The 25501-nt window shown below is 39.6% G+C and overlaps 1 protein-coding gene across 5 annotated transcripts; it reads left to right on the top strand.

The window, feature by feature from the left end:
- The first annotated feature begins 257 nt into the window (after positions 1-257).
- Positions 258-25250, top strand: LOC115046185 (solute carrier organic anion transporter family member 4A1-like). Of its 5 annotated transcripts, none has more exons than XM_029506390.1 (12): positions 258-346; positions 11636-12769; positions 14647-14737; positions 15749-15870; positions 15953-16064; positions 16655-16809; positions 17778-18033; positions 19287-19446; positions 20942-21117; positions 22703-22767; positions 22885-23033; positions 24833-25250. In XM_029506390.1, exons 2-12 carry the CDS (start codon positions 11923-11925, stop codon positions 25001-25003), a joined length of 2304 nt encoding a protein of 767 aa, XP_029362250.1. In that variant the 5' UTR covers positions 258-346; positions 11636-11922; the 3' UTR covers positions 25004-25250. The 5 variants fall into 5 exon arrangements, with proteins under 5 accessions (XP_029362250.1, XP_029362248.1, XP_029362251.1 ...); XM_029506388.1 differs by lacking the exon at positions 258-346 and adding an exon at positions 993-1172 and having other exon boundaries at positions 11895-12769; XM_029506391.1 differs by lacking the exon at positions 258-346 and adding an exon at positions 994-1172.
- The last annotated feature ends 251 nt before the right edge of the window (positions 25251-25501 follow it).

Consider the following 25501-nt stretch of genomic DNA (forward strand, 5'->3'; position numbering starts at 1 on the left):
CGCTAAAATTAGCCATTTTTTTAAATATAATATTTATTTGTTTTCTTAAATAGCACCGATGACAATAGCAGGAATCATCATCACCATAATCACAATAAATAGGTGTGACTGATTGAAATCCCATGCTTCATTTTTTATGACATCGCCTTTCTGAAAGCAGAAGCTTTTGGCTCTGGAATAGCGGCACTAATCGCCCTCCATACTCTGCTGCCTGGACCACACTCACATCACTAACCTGCTCTGTCCATCACAGGGAGAGCAACCCGGCAGCGCTCACACGCTTCCTGCCTTTCCTCAGAAGATGATGTGAGAAGAGCCGGAGCAGCAGGCTGAGCTCCATCTCGAGGTAAATCTTTCTTCTGGATTCTGCGGCTCAGCATCAGCAGCGTTGGACGTCCGTGTCCACCTGACCGGAGGCTGAGCCGGGTTTCTGTGTTTCTCCGTTATCTGCAGCATCTTTGCCGAGTGACTGCGCTCTTTGACTGTAATTGTTTCATTCACCACACTGAGATGGCTAAAACACACTCCATCAGCATTATCTGGCTGCATTGCTGACTGCCTGTCTAATCCAAGGACATCCGTGCCTTTCAACGCTGGGCTGGAGCGCATACAGTAGTTTATGTGGAAGCCTCAGACAGCCATATAGTCCGCAGCAGCCTGTAACTGCAAACAAAGCACCGGTGGCCTGTGATTATTATGGGATATGGCGTCTATATTACAGTTATTGTCTCTCCCACGCGCCTTTGATTTGCTCTACAGCCGAATGGAATCTATTATTGACAGAATCCAACATGTTCCCTAGTGTGTCGGTGGACGGTTTTCATACAAGGAGGGACACCCCCCCCCCCCCCCCCCCCCCGACCCCACCCCCCAACCAGGATGGGTAATTTCGACATCCGGTGTCACAAAGAGATGTAATTCAGTAATTAATTTGACTTTTTGTGCTCAAAGCAGGAAGCCAATGCAAGACCGACGGTTTGCAGCTCATGTGTCTTGCATCAGCCTGTGCACAAACATTTGCATACATTGCACCACAGGGGATGGATATCTGCGGTCCCCTACGTGCCGAGTACACACGCTTGTCTTGAAGAAATCAGGAAACCACATCGTGAATGTGCACTGCCTGAGCAGACTTGGCTCAAAGTAATGCACACGGAAAGTCTCCGACTCTGGTATGTTTGAGCGACACTAGATCAGAGATGTCCAATGTATTCATAGAACTTTAAGTGCTATATCTATTTCATCAATGTTAGATTTAATAATGATTTAAAAGGAGCACATGTCATTAGTGGGACCGGAAAGTACCACGATTTAAAAAGTGGGCTGATATATAAAAAAAAAAAAAAAAAGAAGAAGAAGAAGAATGAAGAATCCACTATCTCAGTATTGTTGCTATGGACAGGACATACAACGTCCACATTTGAATGGATAATGTGTGCGTATGTGTCCACTGGAGGCTTCAAACGTCCACCTAAAGTACTGTAACGTGAGTACTAACTTATGATGTTATTGTCTAGAGTTTAAATTTGCACATTTAATCGAATTGAGACGTGAGTCTAATCTTGGGATGTGGAAAAAGAAACCCAAAATCTATACAGAAAGGCTCACATTGCTTTAAGATTTTAGTGGAGAGCCGTAATAATCAGTCGTTGGCAGTGCTGGAGCCAATCTCAGCTCACAATGACAACAACACAACACACCGAGACAGACAGAGACCAACAACCTCTCACACTCACACTCAGACCTATGGACAATTCCAAACATGTATGTTTTTGCACTGTGAGAGGAAACCCGCAAAAGGCAAGAGGAAGAGCACTGTCTCTGCTACATCTGATGAAGCCATGCTAAGCTAAGCTAACTTTTTCAGAACGTAGCATTTCATTGCATCACACTGGAACCAGATAAAAGCTGTTACTGGCTGACAAGATTGTAGTGGCACTGTTAAGGATGCTTCTAGCTTAGAATAAAGATGAGAGACAAATAAGGTGCAACTTGTTAGCAGTATGTTTTGAGAGAGACAGCAATGTCAGTACTCCTAGTTTTCAAGTATGAAAGTAACTTTGCTTCCAACGTAATGATGCACTTTGAATATACTCTCTTGAGAGGTCAGGGCAGGTCATGGAGGAGGTATAGTTCCTGTTGGTATTTTATTTCTGACATGTGCAGTGATTCAGTGAAATCCAATACAGTTTAATAACTGTTTAAAGTCAGTTTTAATATTATACAATAGAGACAGATTTTTTTTTTTTTTTTAAGTCAAAATCATTCTACAATATTTATATGACACTTAAGTTTCAGTTTGAGTGTATTCAGTTGTTTCCTCCTATTACTCATAACCAGATGTTTGGAGCTGACCACTGGTTCACTTTCAGGCTAAGGCAAAGTGGAGGCTGATCACACAGTTCACTCAAGTTTACTCTTTATCTGTACATCGCTGTGCTAATTTGAGTGCATAGAATTTTTATCTGGGTCTTATCAAGATTTTTTTTTTTTTTCAGAATATGTGTGTGTGTGTGTGTGGGATACCAGAGCACTAACTCAGCATTTCTTGTTAAATGATAAAAGACCTGTCAATTTTCTCATCAAAGGCCGAACGTCATCATCACTGTGCGATTTGTGACACGTCAAGCTTCATGTCTTCAACAGCAACGTAATCTGTCAAGGTAGCTCTACAACTCTGCAGTGTACAATGAAAAATGCATGAAAAAAAGCTGTACCTCGTGTAGAACATAGATTTCAGCATCTATGTGACGGCAGCACAGTGACGGAACTACTGAGTTGTAATTTGAACACATTATCTGGCTCAGTTCACAGCAACAAATAGGGCCAGAGCAGGATGGAAGGCCCACCAATGCTCCCAATGCAGTGCTGTGCACTAAAGTGGCATCCAAGTTATGTAACTTTGAAGAGATACGATTTCCATTTTGTCTGCCAGGTTTTCTGCAGTACAACACGCTTTGGTTCAAAAACTCATTCATAAGCCTCCTCTGCTATTTATTGTAGCTAATGAACAGCTTCACTGTATTTTATAAATAGCAGAAGAGGCTTCCGACTAATTAGTGTTCTTTCTGTACCTTGTAATATTTCAGCAAATATATTCATGACAAATATTTACTCTGTCACCATTTGTTAAAATACATTTAATTCATTTTCAACCGCTTATCTGTCAGGGTCATGGAGGGTGCTGGAGCCAATCCCAGCTAACATTTTGGGCAAGATCGGGGCACACCCTGGATGCCAGTCTACTGCAGGGCTGCCATATAGAGACACCCTTATGTGCCCACACTCACGCCTAATGATAATTTAGAGTCACCAATTAACCTGTGGGAGGAAACCCCTGCAGGCACAGAGGCCCAGGAATCAAACCCACGACCCTCTTGCTGTGAGGCAAACACTAGCCACCAACCACTGTTAAGACACAATAATTAAATAAATAAAACAAGACAAGAAAATTTGCATTTGGGTGCATCCATACCTTATAAAAGGCCAAAGGAAATGGTCTGTGGAGTGATCACGTTAATACTTTCGCAGTATCAGTTTAAAAGCTAGACCTGATTCATAATCCAAGACAACATAGCCCATTAGACTAAATGGGACCTTTAAAACTGTCCTCAGGTAGACATTTGGAGATGACATCAGCCTGCATGGCGCTTGTCACTAACAGAGGAAACATAATATTAGTTTATACTCTGCTGTAGTTTCCATCTTGTGAAATAACAGAACGTTTGTGATGAATTGTTTCCCTTCTTTTTGGTGATTGTATTTTTATTTAGTACTTTTAATGGCTTCCTTGCATTTTTTTCTCTGTTTAGTGTTCATGGTGATGTATGAGTACTCTTTGTACTCTTTGAGAGTACTCTTACTCTCCATCTATCTTATACCACTTTTCCATTTCGTGGAGGGTGCTGGAGCCAATCCCAGCTCACACTGGGTGAGGGCGGGGTACACCCTGGACAGGTCGCCAGTCCATCACAGGGCCAACACACAGAGACAGACAGAGACCAACAACCACTCACACTCACACTCAGACTTACGGACAAGTTAGAGTCCTGACTGTGCTAACGTGTCAGAAATCTGAGCCTCCCATTGGCTGGTTTTGCAGGTCATTTCTTCCAGTTGATTTCACCACCAACAGGAGGCAGCAAGGTCACATGTGCCAGCATGTCTGTGGGATGTAGGCCAGGAGGTTGATGGATGTATGGCTGCATGTGTGGCTATGTCAGATTCATGCACGTGTCTGTATGCTTTTTCACTTCATCCAACAGAGAGCATGTGACACAAAAGCATGTGGCCTTTATTAAAATAAATCAGTCATCATTATACCTGTGTACATATCAAACTGCTTAGCTGCATCATTGTAACAGTGAATTATTCAATCTTTAGTTTTCAGTTCATGCAGAAAATGTGTCCATTCATCCAACCACATTTCAATAGTTGCAACTACATTATCTAATGCACAACAAATACAATAATACAATATAATATAGGTGTATACATTGAAGTATGAGAAAGGCATTTCATCACATCTAACTTTCTCTGTTGGAATTTTCTCCTGGAATGTGTATATATATATAGGCCTGATACAGATATTACATCCTTCTAATATGATCTATTTGGTTATGAGTAATTTGTCATTTTATCAATAGATTGTACATCTGAGTTGAAAACTATTCCCTATTAACAATTTAAGAAACAGCAAATAACGATGGCTGGCAAACAAATGGCATATAATTCAGTGCCTATCACACTACTGATCATACAACAGCAACATTTGAACGGTATGTTATACAACAGGCTGTACTTAGACCTAGTGGTACTTAGAACTAAATACTAACATTGGCACGCTAACATACTAGCAATGATAATGCTAAGACACTGTAGTTTAGCAACAATACTTATTATGTCCATCATCTTAGTTTAGCATGTAAGCATGCCCAGTTAGCATCTCACAGGCTAATAGGAATGTCATCAGTTTTCTAGATAATTGGGCATAAAAATTAATATGTTGGTCTTATAGTGGAAATGAAAAAAGAAGTAATCATGATTGTTTTTGTACTAAACTGTCACTGGGAATCCAACCATAAGTTGCAGAGGCACTTCATCTGACCAGAAGTATCAACCTTGTGGTGGTGTTAGAGGAAAGGTTTGTTAGGGCACATTATCAGAGGACCATGGACATGCTCATTGGTTGGTCCGATTTTCCAGTTGAACGGCATGGATACATGTTCTGCTTTTTTATGTCCAACTTTATTCACATTACTCCACTTCAATGTATGACTCTAATGGGTGACTATAATAATAACAACATCAACAACAATAATAATAATAATAATAATAATATTTGGAAAAATATGTGACTCCTGGCCCTGGTTCCATGCTTCCTATCTTCTTTCACTTGAAGTACACATATGGTCTTGGTCATTAAGGTCCTGTGAAGAATATTTAGTCAAACCAGGTAAAGCTACATGTCTGGAAAGTAGGACAACATGATTTGTGTAGTGTACAACTGTACCTAATGTAGTTGAAGTAGACCAGAGACTAGAGTACCTGTGCTCCTGCACACCTCTGTTCCGCTCTTTACTATCATTTTGTTTTTGTGGAATAGTAGCCACAGACAGAAGAAAATGAATAGACAAAGAGATGTTTCATTGCCGGGGTATTGGGGTAAACGAGCAGCGATGTCTGCCGCCTGTGGGGCTAGCTGATGTTTGGTCTCTAAGCTGCAGCTAAGCAGACATTATTTGGTCAGTGCCTACTTTGTCCCTTAATTCCCCACAGTGGCAGTGAGGCCCATGATGTAAGATGGGCCACTACTGTACTTGGTGAACTGCAATAGGCCAAACCAACAAATAGGAAATTACCTGGATGCGAGTATCTGGCTTCATTACTTCCATTGTGGCATCAATGTGAAATAGAAGGAGGGAGAGGCAAGAGGCAGATGGTGAATCAAGGGATCCCCTGAGGGCCACCAACAATTTTGAGATTTTCAGGTGGGTAATGAGTTTGAACAGGGCTTGGAGCCACTGCTCTACTGTTGTTGTTGTAACTGCTGTATGTTGCTGGGCATTAGAGAAACTCTGGTTAGATGCTAATTGAATGTCCAAGTAGTCTTTTTGTAAAGCAAGTCAAATCAGACTGTAACATTACATTTACACTTTCCCACTTTTTACAGTAAATATATGATAAACTAACCAACAGCAAGCAATGTCACATGCTGGTAGCACATATATCAATAATTTCAGTACTGTAGCTGTGAAGCAATAGTGAGAAAGCCAAGATCACCAGATATTAGACGCATGAGACCGACTTGCTTTCTTTCTGGGTTGACTGAGGTCAAGCGATCCACTGACTCCGACCTGCAGCCTGGCACCCACCGAGTGAGACCGGTCTGTTAGAGTCCCCTTCTGTCACTATCCTTTTTACTTTTACTTACCTAAGGTTGCGACAAATTCATAAAATCCAAAGCAACTTCATTGGTGTCATTGTGTATTAACAAATTTATTTACCATGGCAAACACAATTTGTTACCTGACTAACTAATACGTGCATGTTCTTTGTGACTGTTGGTGAATCTGACACAACTCTGCAGTCCGCTGTCTATAAGAGTGACACGGAACAGTATGAAAATCAGTTACCTCCTGAAGTTTTGGCGCTTTTTAATATTTTTTTTATTAGATGGATATAATTGGGACTGTGGTAAACAGGAGTCATGGGGAGTCCCAGTCATGATTTCTGTAAGCTTTTACTTTTTTTAAAAGAAGCTGATTACAAACAATTAATGAGACTTTGAATGAGATGTTGTCAAAAATGTTTAAAACCATCACACAGACCATGAAAACCATGTCCACCTCCATGCGCATGTACTTTGTGGAAGAGCTCAGAGCTCAATCAAAAGTATGAAGTTTAGTAGTTTTGAGGCTGAGTTGTGTTTAGTTTGTTTATAGCCTTTTAGTACTTAACTTTCACGACTGGACATTTTCCATCAGTTCAGAAAACTGAACTGTTTTTCAATTTTTTTAAAAAACCCTTATAGAAATAACGTGTCTTTTTGTCAAGTGTTATTGCGTAGGTGTTATGAGAGGAACGCCACCATTATGTGGAAGACTTTTCAGCCGCACCGCTAATTTCTCCTATTGAAATACATTGTCTGCTTATATGGTTGAAGGAAGGCTATTATCCCATTTATCCTACAAAAATCCATTATCTCAGCAGCTCTCTGGAATGTTGTTTTATATCGGACATTGTTATGCTGACAGAAGAACCTGAACATCGGACCCTTATATCAAAACAATTGTTAAAATTCAGACTTCATTTTCTGCAGTCTCCCATATGTCTGTGGCTCCCACTGTCTCTAACTATAATAAAAAAAAAATAAAATAAAATAAAAAAAAAGTCACAGCACCTTTGCACCTGAAGGCACCTTTTAGGACCCCTCCCCAAATAAGTATGTGCAGGAATATAAATGGTCTCTCCAAGAAATCTACCATCTCTGTACTTCTGTACTTTCAAAATAACTTTTATGTGCCTAAAGTGGCGTGAAAAAAGCTAACTGTAGGTTCTTGCTGTGTATAGATGGAGACTGTGTTCTCGTGATCTCTACAAACAATGGTCATGTTTTCTTGTTACATTATCCTCCAAACATGCTCAGGGTCAATGAGGCCAAATACACAATGGCACTGTAGCTTAATTTAGGGATGTATGCGTTTCACATTTGAGGTTCAAAGAGCTGTTTCCTTGGAATCACATCAGTACAAACAGGGTAAGCTGTTCCCACAGCTGGTTCAATGATTCATGTCTCACTATTTGCCTCGCACACTTTCAGCAGATTAATATTGCGGTTTTCCATTTTGTTTTGTTTACTTTTTTTCTTTCTTTAAAAAAGAAATCCATTGTAGTAACATCGCAAAAACTCGGGTATCATTGAGTAAGATGGTCAGTGTGAGATTCGTGTTTTAGATGTTGCAATAATCACATGGGAGACTTCCCAGATATTTCAAAAGCCTTTGTGTACCAGTGAGGAGGAAAGACTCTCTTGTCCAAGTCAAATAAGTTTCTGCTGTGAACATCAAAGACCCGGTAGGAAGGATAAAGATTACAGCTCCTCACTCTGATCTCACTTTGAAAACACACATTAAAAGGCAAGATATAGAATTAGATAGAAATGAAATAAGAAAAAACAACCCACTGAGAACTTTTCCGGATCTGGTTGATTCATAGGCAATTATGGACAAATAAACAAACAGGAGGACAGGAGGGTGTTATCTCACCAAAGTGCATTGTTAACAAAGTGCCCTGGTTCAGCTTCCAAGAAACTCCCACCTCCGATCATGTCATTATCACCTGATCATGATCCGCTGAGTGCACCCAATCCAACCCAACCAGTTCTCCAAGCTGAACAACCACACAGGTCATCTGATCGGTCTCCTAAAAGAGTGACCCAGACAGTAGCAGGTGTCATGGAGCTTTATTGTCATAGTTACAAAAATAAATGCACTGTACTGGGTGCAGTGTACCTTTGTTTTGTTCATGGTTACTATAAAAACCAGGACCTGAGTCCAAATTTTGCACCACAAACATGCAAACGTGAGCTGGTAAGACAGTAAAAGTTCATAGAATCCTTGAAAACAGTCAATGGTTCTTTTAATTCCGGAAAAAGGTTCCTCCTCAACACTAGATGATCTCTGTTGTCATGGCTGCAGTACGGGTACGAACGGTCATGCATAATAGAAACAACATAAACAGGAACTGAGCATTGCACTCCGATGTATATTCTCCTGTTTTGTTGAGCCATTCATCCTCCCTTCCTCCTTGCATGGATGTTGTTGCCCTGTAAACTACTTCGCTGCACCTTTCCCTTTGTTTCAGTCATCTTTAGTGATTCAGAAAGCGTAGCCTAGCAAGTTAACATGATTGTGGGTCATAATAACCTTCTGAGGAATGGCTTATGGTTTCTTCTTTCACAGGACGGTCTCCCTCCTACTCAGGCCTCTTATGATATAAAACCCACTCACAAACACTCTGACATTTCTCTGTCTCTACAGAAGAATTCACGTCCTGGATCAGACCAGGGATATGAAACTTATTTGCTAATTCATGAACCTGTCAAATACAAAAAACATTGTAGTTGTAGTTTACGCCGTGGCTTTGCTCAAAAACTGTGCTATTATGCTTGTGTGCGATGAGACAACACTCACAGAGCTATTTTGTTTGCTTAACAGCTTTGCTTACCAGTAATGCTCTTGAGGAATAACAATCTTTCACCAGCCATTTGACAAAATTGTTCTTAGTTTAGTGTAAAATATGTGCACATGAACATATGTGCCATAGTTTCTGACCACATGGGGGGAAAAAATAGTGCCAACTTCTATCAACATATTCTTTTGTAGTGTTAGCCCAGTGTTTGATTCTCATAGCTGCACTTAACTTACATTAAACAAGTAATGGCCTGACAAATCTAAATCAATCTTCGTTCTCCCTTTTGATCTATTTTGATTTCCACCATTTGTGAAAAATGCCTTTAGCTTCACCAGTTATCATCATTTGCTAACTATGTATTTGCTATTTGTGTTGCTATGAAGAGTGTAGTTCATCAGAGCAGTTTTTAAAGACAATCTGATCATCCAGAATACCTCTGTTTACTGCAATAATGGATGTTAATTACTTAAATTTGGCATTTAATCTTGATTACAATTTGAAATATAATAATTGTAGAGCAGTTAGTACAGTTCCCGTTGTGCTGTAGCACAACAAACTGTTAACTTGTTCCAGGTGAAATGAGGCAGTTGGGTTCTAACTGAAGTGCTTTGTTTTTTTACCAGATATTTATTTTTTTTCTCCACATGTAAACACCAGTAATAGTACCTCCATTAGGAGGCAGCAAAGCTCCGATATCAGTGAACACTGAGCACTTGGAACCCACTGAGGGGGTGTGCGAATGTGCTGACGTGCTGCCTCAGCACTGGACTATAAGAGGCTTTGGGAGATGTGCTTAGGGCATAGCAGGACATAGCAGGACACCCCTTTCTTACTCACAATCTCTATTTTACAGTGTCTCTCAAATCATCTCTGTCGAATGTTCATTGGAATGGAGGTAGGAAGCAAAATATTGTTATTTAATTTGACTGATATTATATTTACACAAAAACATATGGAGCTCTGCGTTTATAATAAAGACCATAAGAGCAATTGTATTAGATTAATTGGAGTTGCTAGTCAATATAATGTTATTCTCAAAGCAGTTAACTACACACTGTTAATAACTTAGGTGTACAAATACAGTTCAGGTTGACTTGCCCTTGTACTTCCTGTCTGCGATGGCTGGAAGCATCACTTTGTGCATTTAACTGTGCAGCAATGGGATCTCAACTCATTCAGACAGTGCTTACAGCACAGTTAATGGTGCAGTAATGGGTTGGATGTACATTTTTCAAAAGTTGCCAGTGCGTTGTGCTCATTGGAGGGTAAAAGCTGTGTTAATTAATGAACTGCAAAACAATGTGATTTGCACATTGTTGTTATGGTTGTTCTTATGAAAGCTGGGATCTGTAAATGTGCCTGCTAGAGCAGAGAGTGCTTGCTATGCTTCATTAACCATTGTGTGTATTACTTGGTGCTTTATAGGTTGGGTATTCCAGTCTGTATGTTTATGTGAAATGTTTGTTACTAATTTCGTTGTAGATGGTGTTGTGTAATTAGAAATGTTTGAATGGGCAGATTATGTCCCAGCGCACTGAGGGAAGCTGAGCCATGCTGTAATCTGTCACTGTGATGTTGTGTATATGTAGCCGGTCTGTTGTAAAAAAAAAAAAAAAAAAAAATCAAATATATCTATCTCACTTTCATTGGATAATTACTATTATGTTTTTCACAGTTATTTCCCCCAAAGAATTCATATTTTATAGATTAACATTAAGCCAACAATACTGATATATAACAAAAAAAAGATAAATGACACTACAATACAAAAATAAAGAGGGAGCTCACATGCCTGTGTATAATTCCAAAAACATCAGAACAGCCACTTCGTCCAAGGATCTCACACACACCTATAAGGGGGGAGGAAAAAACAGCAGACCAGATGAGAAACTGTTCTGCATACAGCAGTTATCTTAACATTGTAATTCCTACGCCATGTTAAAGTGCTGCACATAACAAAAATCTCCCCATGAGATACAGTCACTACACTATTGTACCATATCCCAAATATTTCTAATTTCAATGTATACACGTATATATATTCATATATTTTTTTTTCTTATTTTTCTTTCTTTCCCTTGTCCAAGTTTGAAACACTAGAGTCCAAGTACATATATATTTATGTGTGTGTTTACAAAACAAAAATATGCAAGAACAAGCAACAATATTAAAATATCAACAAAAGAGGAAAATAGAATTTTGATGAAATAATAAATATATACATATATAAATACCTCATTGGTTACACATACAGGACTTTTGGACATGCCCATATGTGTTTTCTGTGTCTTGTCTGGTAATCAAAATATAACTGAGCCAAAGCTGCATACTGAACCGAGCATCGTATTGTTCTTTTCATGCAGATTCCTTGCATAAGCTTTCCATGCCTGATTGAAAGTAATGCATCATTAATTATTTTCTCTGTTTTGTCTTATTACAGGATGCCAATTCACCACTTCATTATGAGAAAGCTTTTCCCATCTCTTCAGCTGTATACAGATAAATAAACAGAAGCACCCAAAGAGCCTTACAACATATTCAGCACTTTGGACACATGGCGACAAGCCTGACAGAGTGTTGACCACAGCAAATTTAGCACAAGCCTCAACTTAATCACATTTACCTTTTCTCTTTGCTGCAGTTGCAAAAGTCACTTTTTTCCCAAGAATTCTTACATTAAACGTTCCTGTGTGCCATAGGACCATCCCAGTGCCCCTCAGAGGGGCAATGCCAGTCTTGCTGAATGCTGACGCCTCCTTCAGCTCCAGGCAGGAGCTCCTGGACCTACAGGAATGCCCTCTCAGTGGGGGTCCCTCTTTGGACTCCCCCAGTCCAGTGGACTCTCAGACAGAAAGCCCCGTAGCCTCAGGACCAAGAAGCCCAAGCAATCCTGGTGCTGATGGCCCCGTTCGGGCCCCCATTTTCACTGGGGCTTCCACACTGCCTGGGCAGCTATATGGGGTTAAAAAAAAAACGCATGCAGAGCCTCCTATTGGGTTAAAGTTGATTCACACTGACTTGGATCAGCTATGTGGCTGGGGGGCTCTGACCCCCAAAGCTCTTCAAGTTTTCAACACCCCTCGTTGGGTGTTGTTCTTCCTTTGCGTGGCCTCTTTCCTCCAGGGGATGATAATTAACGGCTTCATTAACACAGTGATCACCTCCATCGAGAGGCGGTTTGACCTGCGTAGCTACCAGGCTGGGCTCATTGCCAGCTCCTATGATATCGCTGCCTGCGTCTGCCTGGCCTTCGTCAGTTACTTCGGTGGGACAGGACACAAGCCACGCTGGCTGGGATGGGGTGTGCTGATCATGGCATTTGGTTCCCTGGTGTTTGCCTTGCCTCACTTCACCACACCTCCTTACCAGATCAGTGTGCCCGAGCAAACAGGAATGTGCTCTGCCAATCGTACCAGCCCTTGCCAGGACAAGGAGGGCGGGGGCTTGTCCAGCTATCGTTTTGTTTTCATGCTGGGCCAGTTCCTGCATGGAATGGGAGCTACTCCTCTCTACACACTTGGGGTTACATACTTGGATGAGAATGTGAAGTCTAATTATGCACCAGTGTACATAGGTAAGTGAATATCACAGCATGTTAGTGTTGGGTTTTACTTTGCATGTTACATTTACTCATAATGATAAAGTTCTTATTTGGCAACTTTTTTCTTGTGTGTTATCTTTTTGGGACTTTGAAACTTTGAAACGGGGCATAAAAAAAAAAAAAAATCCCTAGAGCTATGATAGTTATAAACTGTGTTTTAGAAACTATTGATCATAAAAGTTGTAATTGGTGTCAACAACGAAAGTGATCTCAAACCGATTTGTCTAAAAATCAAACCTGAACTATTCATGTTTAACTGCTGTGTCTTTGTAATTTAAAACATCTTTAAAAAGATTGATAATGAAGGAAATAAATAAATAATAATAATAATAATAAAAAACACCCACACAGGGGTGGTTTTGTTTTAGATGAACAATCTAGGTTTATCTAGAAGTTGCTAACCTTGTGTGACCCCGAGTACTGGTGATGTAGTAATTGATTGAGGTAAGTTTTTTTAATCATTACATATTTCTGTACAGGGTCTTTTGTTTTTTGTATTTTTAATTTTATTACCTGCCATACACCTACTATTTCTACTGAATGGTCTACTGAAAGCAAAACACTATTGTATTGTTTTATTTGAGACTATGCTATGGGAGCCACTAGGGATTTTATTGAAATGTTAATATAAACTTGGAAAAGAATGGAATACTTCAATAGTTCTCTATGGAGTTTATAAATATGGAAAAGACTTGAGCATTTAAAAAATTGGGTTAGTTGGCTAATCACTAGTGAGCGATTTATCTATTGATACAATAAACAGGGTTGGTAAACAAATTGTCACACTGAGTTTGCTCAGTGCTTGCCATTGTCATAACAAAGCTGAAACAGACCAGTTTAGTTCAAACTGTATGCTTTTTCACAGTATGAACAATGTAGTCATCCAAAATGGAACAACCAAATCCTTGTAAACTCTGATACTGAGAACTTAAAAACAAAGGTACATAATGGACAGTGTTTGGAGGAAATGTTGTCGTAGTTGATGTTTCTCTGTTTTCCCTGTTCTCTGAGGTTTCTCTGTTGAATAACGAGCACTGCAACCCCTGATGTCTTATGCTGAAGACGTTAATGAAAGTTTTATAAATCAAGGGAAAAGGAGGAATACATGTTCTGTGCATGATATTGTCTCAGTTATGATGAGAGGGTCCATTTCTCAAGTCTTTACAGTTTGGAAAGAAGGATATGTCGACATTTTGCTGGTCCATGAAAAAATAAACAAGCAGCATCATTTAGACCGAGGTGCAGTGGAGTGAACCCTGAGTGAATTGTTACCAACCATCCAAGGTCTTCTGTTATCTAATGTGGCTCCAACAACATCAGCAGAAACCTGTAGCTGGGTCACTGTGACCTGAGGCCTTACACTCACTTTTGACATAATCTCCCTCATGGTGGAGTGAAAATGCCCCAACAGGTAGATTTGACACAATGGGGTCATTTATAAGGAAGGAAAATAATGCCATCTGTCTTTTGTCACCATCAGTATCTATGATCATTTTTGAATTGCCATCAACATGTTAAAGGGGTGGCCCTTGAATTTTGACCATATGTTGTTGTGATGTCTAACTGTATTCACACAGCTGTACCACCAAGCCTCCCAAAATATTGCTTTGCTCCCTCGCCTCTTTCAAATAACGCAACAGTCAAGTGGAAACACTCACCAAAACACACATGTACGCGGTTTCTTGCTTCAGACTTTGAATTTTCCAGAATTCCAGAACTAAATACAGAGCCCAGTAAAGAACAATGGAATATGTTTAATCTTTAGAATGGGAAGAAGTAAGGCAGAAACAGGAAGTAGGAACCACTGTACTGACACACCCATGGCCTTTCTCTCTTCTCTCTCTCCCCAGGAATCTTCTATACTGCAGCCATTGTGGGTCCAGCAGCAGGCTACCTGCTGGGAGGATACTTCCTCAACATCTTCACTGATATCCACCTATCGTGAGTCTGCTCTGGAGACGAAACTACAATAGAGTATTTTTCAGCAGTGTGACGTGCACAGTAACAATCTTTTTATAGATATACACAAAGGTCTTGTCACTGTATGCAACACATAACATTCACCTCTCATTTCTGAGTAGAGCCTCTTTTATGCACTGTGAGGTTGAGTTCTGCAAAGGCCTACTTTTTCAGCACACATGCAGTTGTCCCTGAATCAACTCTGGACTTTGGCTGGCTCTTATTGATCCATACCTGTAACATTAACAGTACATGTGTATCTACTTTTTATATTCAACTAAGAAAGGGTAGCAAACAAACTAGAACTACAGCTCAGCTTTAGGATGTCACCAACACCTCAAAAGAGATACAGAAAATTGGGCGTTTCTTTGATATGGTGAGGCAGCTTGTGGTCGATTTCTTTATGTGATGTAATGATCACATATTCAACTGAGGGTTGAGCAGTTGTTTCATGGCAGTTCTTTGTGGAGTTTTCATGTTCTCAACATGCCTGCGTGGGTTTCCTCCGAGTGCTCCGGTTTCCTCCCACCATCCAAAAACATGCATATTTGGGATAACTGGTGACTCTAAATAGACCGTAGCTTTGAGTGTGAGTGGTTGTTGGTCTCTGTCTGTCTGCGTGTTGTCCCTGTGATGGACTGGTGACCTGTCCAGGGTGTACCCAGACCTCGCCCAGTGTGAGCTGGGATTGGCTGCAGCACCCCCCATGACACAGAAATGGATAGGCAAAAGAGAATGAATGAAAATGAAATTAAATTAAACTCAACTCAAATTTGCTACATCTGTCACACTATTAGCAATGATGTATATATTTTTTTGTTTAATTTTGATGGATTCTCTCCCAGTCCAAACATCAAGACAGAGTGGAGGACAGTACATGTTATCTGCAGTAATTAGCCATTGTTATTTCAGATTATTTCAGTGTCCATAAAAACTCTATATAAAATACGTCTTGTCAACACTTGAAGTAATTAAAACAATGTGCTATCACAGAACAGAGATGACTCCAGAGAACCCTCTGTGGGTCGGTGCTTGGTGGATTGGCTTCCTTGCAGGAGGAGCAGCAGCTCTACTGGTAGCATTCCCAATCCTTGGCTATCCAAGGCAGCTGCCAGGTACCATATAAACACACAGACACACAATGCAGTAATGTCCAGCCTTAACTCGCTGTCTCATTCACTCTGCCTTTTCCTGCAGGCTCTCAGGAGTATGTGGCCATGCGGGTATCAGAGGCCCACCAGCTAAAGGATGGAAGTCATACTACAGCCTCTGACCCTCAGTTTGGCAAATCAGTCAAAGACATGCCAAGGTATAGTAGGAAATGAGCCCAAAATGACCAAATAAGAACATGAACCATAAGAACAAATAAGCCCAAAAAGACCATAAGACCTGATATAGATGGCATCCAACAAGAAACCCGACTGCTGGCTAAGAGGACAGAATTCGTCTTTGTAGATTCTCAACTGAAGGCAACCCTAACTCTCACTTAAATGGAAACAAAAGATGAAAAAAATGGTGTTTTAAAGTAATACAACACAGTTTTGTGTGCTTATAAGATGAATATTACAAAAGAAATTGGCTGATGCATGTTTAGAAGCACAGAAGATTCTCAAACATAAGCTAACATGACATTTGTCATGATGTGGTAATCTTTACTCTTTTTTAAAGCAGAAATTTTTGTTATAAATTGCTGTGCGGACATGCACACACACGCACACACATGTTTATTCTGTCAACAAGTTTTCCATCTATGGATTCAAATGTAAAGGAAACACAGGCAAGTTGCAGTGCAGTGCACTAAGAGTTAGAGAGCCAGAATGAAATAGTCCTGCTGAGATTAGAGAGAACTGGTTTTAATTAAAAAGGATACACAGTCATGTATTGTGCCTTACTTTCCAGGTCAGTGCTGCTCCTTTTGAAGAATCCCACTTTCCTTTTCCTGTGCTTAGCTGGAGCAACTGAGGCCACCCTCATTGCTGGCATGTCCACTTTCGGTCCAAAGTTCCTGGAATCACAGTTCAGCCTCAGTGCATCTGAGGCTGCAACATGGTTTGGTAGGTAAAAAATAAAGTATAAATTGTAAAATTATTCAGCATTACCCCCAGTGGTTAGGTAAATGAGATTGAAATGAAAATAATCGCTCCAGTTATTTTTTTATTTTTCATCTCTTTCTAAAATCTGGTGTAGACTTCTAAGGTGCAGACCAATGCAACTAATTACCTGATAGCTTCTTAGAGACATTTTACCACTTATCATTTAACTACATTAGATTTACACAAAGACTTCCCTGCAGGTTAAGCTCTTTATGTCATTTATCTCAATCAACTGAGCATTATTTTGTTTCTCTTTACTTTTTTTTCTTTATTGATTGTATTCTTTAAATACATTTTACAAAAAGAGTAGGAAATAGCCAACATTATGCTATTTTCTAATGATTTTCAATAAATGATATTGGTAGATAAATGTACCAATTCGTATTTCAATATTAATATATAAATAATCTGTGAAGAAATCCATTTAAAAAAAGGCAATGTTCTTTACATTAATTGCTTTATAGCTGCAGTGGCTCACCAAATCAAAATATATTCTAGCTGTAGTTTAGAAAATACTCAAGCATTGATTGAATAGACAAAGAGGATCTCATTACTCTCCAAGGCAAATTGTTAATATATTACTATAGTACATGAATGTAATAGGTAAAGACTGTACTGTTAATTGTATGTATGTAAAGTGCACCTTTAATACTTATTTATGTAATACCAGTTTTCAAAATGTGAAAGTGAAAGTGTGATTTAGAGCACCAATACATGTAAATAATCAGCAGTAGAGTGGAGCGAATGTTAGGAATGTACAGTGCCCGATAAAAGAAAATAAAAATGCCAAAATTTAGAAATTAAATGTGAGAGTTTCTTTTTCAGAAAACCTTCAAAGAAAAGTCAGGAGTCACTAGAAATACAGTAGCTTCAAGTTATCACTTGATCTCAGGTGGGATTGTCTTCGTTGTGGGTCTTTTCCTTGCCAGGATACATGGTGGTTCCTGCAGGGGGAGGTGGAACCTTCCTGGGTGGCTACATGGTGAAAAGGCTGAACCTGCGCTGTCGAGGCATCATCCGTTTCTGCATGGTTTGTGCAATGGTCAGCCTGCTTGCCATCTTCATCTTCCTCATCCACTGCCCCAACGTGCCGATGGCTGGTGTTACTGCACCATACCATGGCCAGACAGGGGAGCATCAACTGGACCAGTACGAGAAGCCCAGCAAGCTGCACTTTAGGAACAGGTGCACAGGCCTACCTTTCACTAAAATGCACTCCTGAAGTCATATATTCTTCATGTATATGAAATCCAATTTATTCATATCGTGACAACTCACTTTAAACATAGAGCAGGTCGAAACCTAACTCTTTAAGTAGTTGACAAGAGAGCTAACATTTCCTAGGTGAGAGCAACAATTCATAAACTGAAAACTCATGAATTTAGACCGCTTTGCTGCATGCGCCTCCTGGTTTCACAGAAAGAAGTTGGTATGTTAAACGCCAAATGCCCTGGTCCTTGTGTGTGGTTGCGTGTGAAGCAGTGGAGTATTTCCCCTAAATTTGCAGCTATTATCTTGGTCAGAAATTGCGGAAATAACACATGCAGCATGATTTACATGCTACATGCTCTGGGTCAGCAGCTCCTGCTCACACACACTCTGCAAGCTCTAACATGTCTTTCAGCAACTCCAGAGAGAGTTGAAGCACATCGTCTGTAGCTACAATGTTTTCAAAGACTTCCAGGCTTCTGAACAAAGCAAACAAATGAATTCATGCAACAGGACCATGAAATAATTAAATAAATGGGGAAATAATCATCTATATATATTTACATTACATGAACTGGTATTTTAATTAATTAACGACATATTTAAGTAATTATTTAAAGATTTATTTATATATTCCATTCTGACGCCAGGTTTCATTTATACCAAATAAATTCATAATAAGATGAATGAGAAGATAATGAACTAACATGGATTTGGATGATAGTGATCAGGTGGAGGTGCTGGAGGTCGGCCCACACCAACGACATGGGACCGGATAGCTGCAGTGCAGTCTCTCCTCCACATCTATCTACAACCTGCATTCATGACATGTACCATTATCACTAAAGGAGGCAGAGGAGTAACTGAACATGAAGCACACAGAGCAGGAGAAAGTGAGAGCTAATCGCTATGAGCTAACCAAACCAAACCAAATGTTTGACTAACTGTGAGTTGAGTGAAAAATAACTTTCAAAAGTTTGAGTGAGTGAGTGATTTACACCACAGAAAGACGCTCACTGCCAGGAGGCAGGAAACGGATCAATCACTACAATTAACTACTCACTTTAGTTTCATGGGTTTTCATGCCTGGTAAGGAATACAATGGTGTAGTTCTATTGCAGAATTTGTGAATAATAATAATAATAATAATGTTTGCATCGTTGCCTCGCTGCCCTTCTCCTCCCGACTCATTGATTCTCTCTCCTGTCTTCCCTTCCCTTCGCCTGCAGTTCTTTAGAGGAGAACCTGACTGTTGGCTGTAATGCAGGCTGTAGCTGTTCCAGAGACCTGTATAACCCGGTGTGCGGGGCAGACGGGGTCATGTATTACTCCTCCTGTCATGCTGGCTGCAGCTCTATCAACCACACTGAACGCTCCACCGGCAAACAGGTGAGCACACACTGTCAAATCTTATTTAGTATGGTCTGGGCCATCATTTTACTGCTGAGCATCCCTCTGTGGGCAGCACAGTGACAGAGTCGTGGTTATTGCTGTTGCCCAATAAGAAGGTTGCGTTTCGGCCTTTCTGTGCGGGCTCCCTCCAGCTACTCCAGGTTCCTCCCACTGTCCAAAGACACGCAAGCTTGGATAATCGTCTGTTGGTCTGAGTTTGGCAGTGGTTGTTCCTTTCTGTCTGCCTCTGTGTGTTGGTCCTGTGATGGAGCTGTCCTGGGAGAGCTGCCAGGTGTACGATCATTCGGCTCTCTGTACAATGTACTATCAATAGTGCCATTTCATGGAAGTGCCGGTCTGTCTGAGTTTTTTGTGAACCCTGAAAGCATCTCTTACCATTTGACATGTTTTCAGCTAATCATGCTTTGCTGCGGTTTGTCTAAGAACAACAACCACAGTTGGCTGAATGTCTTGTCATTCTGACGCCACAAAGCCATGAGTGCCTGTCAGACGTAATCAGCTAGATTGGACTATATTATCTTAGCAGTCGTCTTATTATTTTGGTTTTGATGGCTGTAAGATAAATTCCTTCATAATACGATAATTTTGAGTCTGGTGCGATAATCCAAGTTTTCCCACCTGGCAATGCTGGCTCCAGAATCCCCTTCTGATGTACGAACGAATGAATGAATGAGTTACTCTGCCATGCAAGTTTTAAACTAAAGTTATTTCCTAAATCCTCTTCCCATAGTTTTAACTATGCCAAGAGTGCAGCTACAATCTCCGCCATAGTGATTGGTTGATGATAAAAGAGCCGTTCATATCTTTGAAAACAAACCTACATGGTATATAAAAGTGGACAATATCATGCTATGACTATCCTGACCCACATTTATAATCATGCATGTCAAAATCATGAAAATCTGCTTTAAATTGTTAAATTGGTTCAAAGTGCTGATATCACCACAACGTCTTTCTTTGTGAAAAGCATGTTGAAATTCTGACTTCTTTCGCCTGATGAAGAAGTTCTGAAATCAGGACCAACATGCTCGTTATTTTTAGGTCTTTATCCTTAAGATAGGAGGTATAAGCCCAGGTCTAGTCTCCATCAACGTCTCAGAGCCAGACTAAACTTGCATTTAATAGTTGAGGAACCTATAAATACAGAATGCAAACTGATAATTCTTCTAATCAGGAATTACCTGATAAGATGTCGAGCTTGGTTGCATTAAAGTGAATCTTCTTGAAAACACCTTATAAAGATGTAGAGAACTGTATAGTGGGCACAGCAAGGCGAGGCAGCTTAATCTATATAGCACATTTCATGCGCGGAAACTCATTGTGCTTTACATAAAAATATACATTAACAGAATATTGATGTTAGATTTATTAGAGCATTATAATTACGTTGACTTACTCTTGTTTGAAAGATCATATTATTGTAATTGTCTTTGTATATGTTACACTGTGCACATCTCTTCATGTTTTTTAGGTGTACTCTGGATGTAGCTGTGTGGTAGGGAATGTGTCGTGGGCTGGGGAGGGGTTTGCTGTCGCAGGGAAGTGTGGCAGCTCCTGCCACCATATGCCAGCCTTCCTCTCCTTCTTTTTCATCATCATCTCCTTCACGTTCCTCTGTAGCATCCCAGCACTCACTGCCACACTCAGGTAAGTTGTTACTGTAGTCTCCATTTTATTTTCAGCAGCAATTTTTAAAATATTAACATATAGTGTTGTTGTTACCACCCTTGAAATAGCCCAATATTTCATAAAGCTACTTTAGTACCAGCTAAAAATAGGGCAGCTGCTGTGCTGACATCCAAATAAACAAAAAAGGAACTGATGTTTCATCATTTCTCGTTTATGGAGCATTTTATTTGCAGATCATTACACAAAGAAGAAGCAGCAAAGACATTCATTCAGTCATTTCATTCATGGGTTCCTGATATTCATAAGTAAAAATACAAACAATGAACACAGAAATATTTGAAAGAATTATAGAATCTAACAAGAAACATAGACAACACCAAAGATAAATGAAAAAGGGAAATTGAAATGACAATTTTGAGAGATTAACATGAGGTCCCTCATAATGCCAAAAATCATACGAAAATGCAGTTTATTGGAATGTGCCGAATGCCTGAGGAGATATGGGATGAGGAAGGGAATCATTCACATATTTCTTTACCCATGTCCTGTCCTGAAAAGGTTTCGGGGTGGCAGCAGAAGTACAAGAGGGAATGCGCTAAATAGTTATATACCATCATACACATAGCTGTATTAAAACAAATGATACAGAAATGGATGGAGGAAAAACACCATCTATTAATTTGTGAAAGCCAACAGTGGAACAGATTTTAAAAAAGGAAAGAATCACTTTCATGTTGAGAAACAGAAGAAGAATGCCGGAGAAACTGGACTAAATCAGTCAAGGAAATATATGGAATATTTTTTTTTTCCATCTCTGTCCTTCTTTTTCTTCTTTTTAATTTTGTTTGTAAAAGATAAATAAAATGACTGTATAAATGGGCCAGGATGAATGAAATAAATAATGAATTTCATTGTCCATAACCCTGAACCACTTCAGGGTTACGGAGAATGTTATGTGTGTATATTTGCACTGGTCCAACAAAAAGCCACTATTCATACTGATGTCGAATTTTCAATCTTTATTTCTCCTCCTCCACCGATGACATGACAAACCATAAGACACCTAAGACACCATTTATACTAAAGATAAACACAAAGGTCTGTATGAGTCCATTGAGGCCTATACTTACACAACATAAATAACACATTTCACTCATATCAATCGAAACAGAAGTATAATTACTGTGTGCACCTCCTGAACACAGTACAAATACTTGGAGTAACTCTTTCCATGCAACGTGACTTCTTGCATCAATGTCACCAATGATCCCGCTTCTGATTCACAATTCCAATTTGACCCCAAACAGACAACCATGGACTTTCAAAATAGTATTCCTCACATCAGTGTTTTTAACTAACAATCTGAAACATTTTACCATGAAATATTGTTACCAACATAAAGCATTTTAAATTAGTATCTGTAATATTATATTTAATCCTATTTATTTTCTTTTAAATACTTCATTAACTCAAACCTGCATATGAAATGACTTTACATGAATCAGGAAATCTGCCTCATTAGCATTTACAGTGTGAATGTCATGAATGAACAGTAAAAGAGATTAAGTGCACCTGCATGCCTGACTGACACTGTACTGTTCAGATGTGTGCCAGACAGCCAGAGATCCTTCGGACTTGGCATTCAGTGGATTGTTGTACGCACACTTGGTAAGCCACTGTATCCTTTCATTATGTTTACTTTAAAGAAAGCTGAATGTAGCCAAAGAGCAGAATTCTCTACACACATGTTCAATGAAATCCGTGCTGCTGCTGTTTCCCCCACAGGTGGGATTCCAGGCCCCATAGCGTTTGGCTCTGTGATTGACATCTCCTGCTTACTCTGGCAGGATCAGTGTGGTGAGCAGGGCTCCTGCTACCTCTATCAAAACTCAGCCATGAGCCAGTACACACTAGTAGCTGGTATCATCTATAAGGTAATACTGACACACCAGGCAATAGATCAATGATGACACTCTATTTTCACATTGGTAAGATGTTAATTTTGCATTGTTTAAAACATTTGCTAGAGAGGCTATGTCAGACTTTAATGACTGCAGGAATAGCAGGCATAGAGAGAGGATCAACCAACCCTCTCTTTGTACTGGCTGATCAGAAGAGAGGACTCCTTTAATGTTGGGGCTGGATCCTTGTCTTGACGACCCATACTGTATCAACATATAGTGCTGATTTGTACAACTTTCTTTCTTAAAATTAAAAAGAGATAAAATGCCAAGAATGGAACAATTTGCAAGATAAACATTAAAGGGTAACTATATCCAATTTAACACTACAATGTATGTGATGGGACATCTGCATTATGATATAATGGTATTATTATTGTGTTGTAAGCCTCTAATGTCTCTCTCATTAAAGTTGCCAACAGCCCATAGGTCATCCATGCAGCGGACGCACAGAAGCAATTTATAGCTAAAGATGAAATTGTCCCGGAACCTAAACAAATAAAAACAAACAAAACACAGGAGTCTGTACAGATATATTTATTACATCTATGATAATCTTTAAGTCTTTGTTACATCACATATTGTTTAACCACATTGGTTTGTAACCATGACAACGAAGATCATCTAAGCAGGGAGGTAGTTATTTTTACTCAAACCACAACCTTTTTCTTAAGCCTATCCAAAAAGCAGTAGTTGCATTGGGTTTGCTGAATTTGTATTAATTTTAACCAAGTGAACGGAAATCTGATATGACACTGTCAGTACACTGTGAGTGGGCTTTTATTTATATATATATATATAACTATGACAACCGAGGTGCAGGATGCCTGGCAACAAGCTAAAAAAGTGATAATATCTTGAATTATTACATGAGAAAGAGGCTTACCACACCTCTCTGTGACCTACTACTCCTCATCTTTACACATATTTTTCATCTGTTTAAAAGTCTGTTGGGAAAAGACTAAAGAGACTTGCTCCATTAAACTGGAATCGTAGTGAGTTTCCCCATTGAAGAAGAGTAAAGCCCGCATTTAAGGAACTTGTCTCTATCAGTTTGCAACCTTCTGCCTTCTGAAGAGGCAAAAGTTCATTTTCTTAAAGTCTTTTGAATTAATGAGTCTCACTGACAAAATTAATTCCTGGCTGTTTGAAAAACGACTGGGCAGCAGGCCTGTTTTTGGACATCAAGGGGACATTATTGGCTCATTTTCTCATGTCAGATATTTCTCTCCTTTGTGCCAGAAAATCATGTGACAAAATTTTCCAGATTAAACTGCGTTGATCCAAGTACTCCAGCACCATGTTAAAATTTCCAAAACAGACTTGTACGAACTTACAACTTCAGGAACACCCTTTTAATCAGAAGAGACAAATAGAAGAAAAGAGACTGTAATAAAAGTAAAATGAAATTTACCTGATAATTCCGTAGGTGTCATATTTAATACATACATTTATGAGACCATCCCCTTGTGAAAATAAAATAAGAACAGATTGAAAAAGGCAACTGTTGGAAGAAAATAAAGCTGCATAAACTTCAGATTAAAACATTTTTAATTTTCTGTCCATGATTTCTTGGCTCAGGCATTATCGGGTTAATACATACTCCTGAAATACAGAATGAATTCCATTTAACAAATGTCCTTCTCGCAAAATATTTAGGTTTTCATTTACCCTTACTAATACTCTGCTACACTAATCACCTCGTCTTGCTTTAGCCATAACAAACAAGGCAGTCGGAATTATCTGCAATCATATCTGTCCCTCTTTTTTAGGTTTTGGGGACAGTCTTTTTCCTTTTAGCCAGCATTCTGTACCAGCCTCCTCCTGAATCACCTCAAAGTAGCTGTGAGAGCACAGACCAGGGAATGGGAAACATGAGCGACCTGCCTGTCAAAGACCTGCCTGAGGACGGAGTAATCGTCAATCTGCATGCCAGATTATGACACACCCTATCTGATTGTATGTGTGTGGAGGTGCTCCTTGACGCACAATGTGTGAATGTGTGTTTGTGTTTGTGGGTGATGATGGGGGCAAGGAGGTGCTTCCTTTACACCAACAGCCTTCTCTCAGCCATGACACTAGCCCTCAACATACACGTGTAGATGTGAAGACATGCAATCACACACTAGACACAATTACTCCAGAAAAAAAAAAACAAAAAAAAAAAAAAACAACACACAAACAGCCCTATCTTGATTTTCTGTACACATAAACACACAAAAACACATACACAATACTACTACTATTACTACTACCTTTTGTAGTACACAGTGATTTCTAACATGCTGCTTTCTTGCAACAAAATCCTGCGGTGACTGCATGTGTGTGCATGTGTGTATGTATATGAGTGTTGATTGACAGGGCAGTGCCACACAATTTTTTACGTAAAAGAACCCATTTCTACAGATATTTGAACTGACGTTTTTCCAACATGAGCTTAA

This window comes from Echeneis naucrates, chromosome 7, assembly GCF_900963305.1.
Source record: "Echeneis naucrates chromosome 7, fEcheNa1.1, whole genome shotgun sequence".
In the NCBI taxonomy this organism is placed as follows: Eukaryota; Metazoa; Chordata; class Actinopteri; order Carangiformes; family Echeneidae; genus Echeneis; species Echeneis naucrates.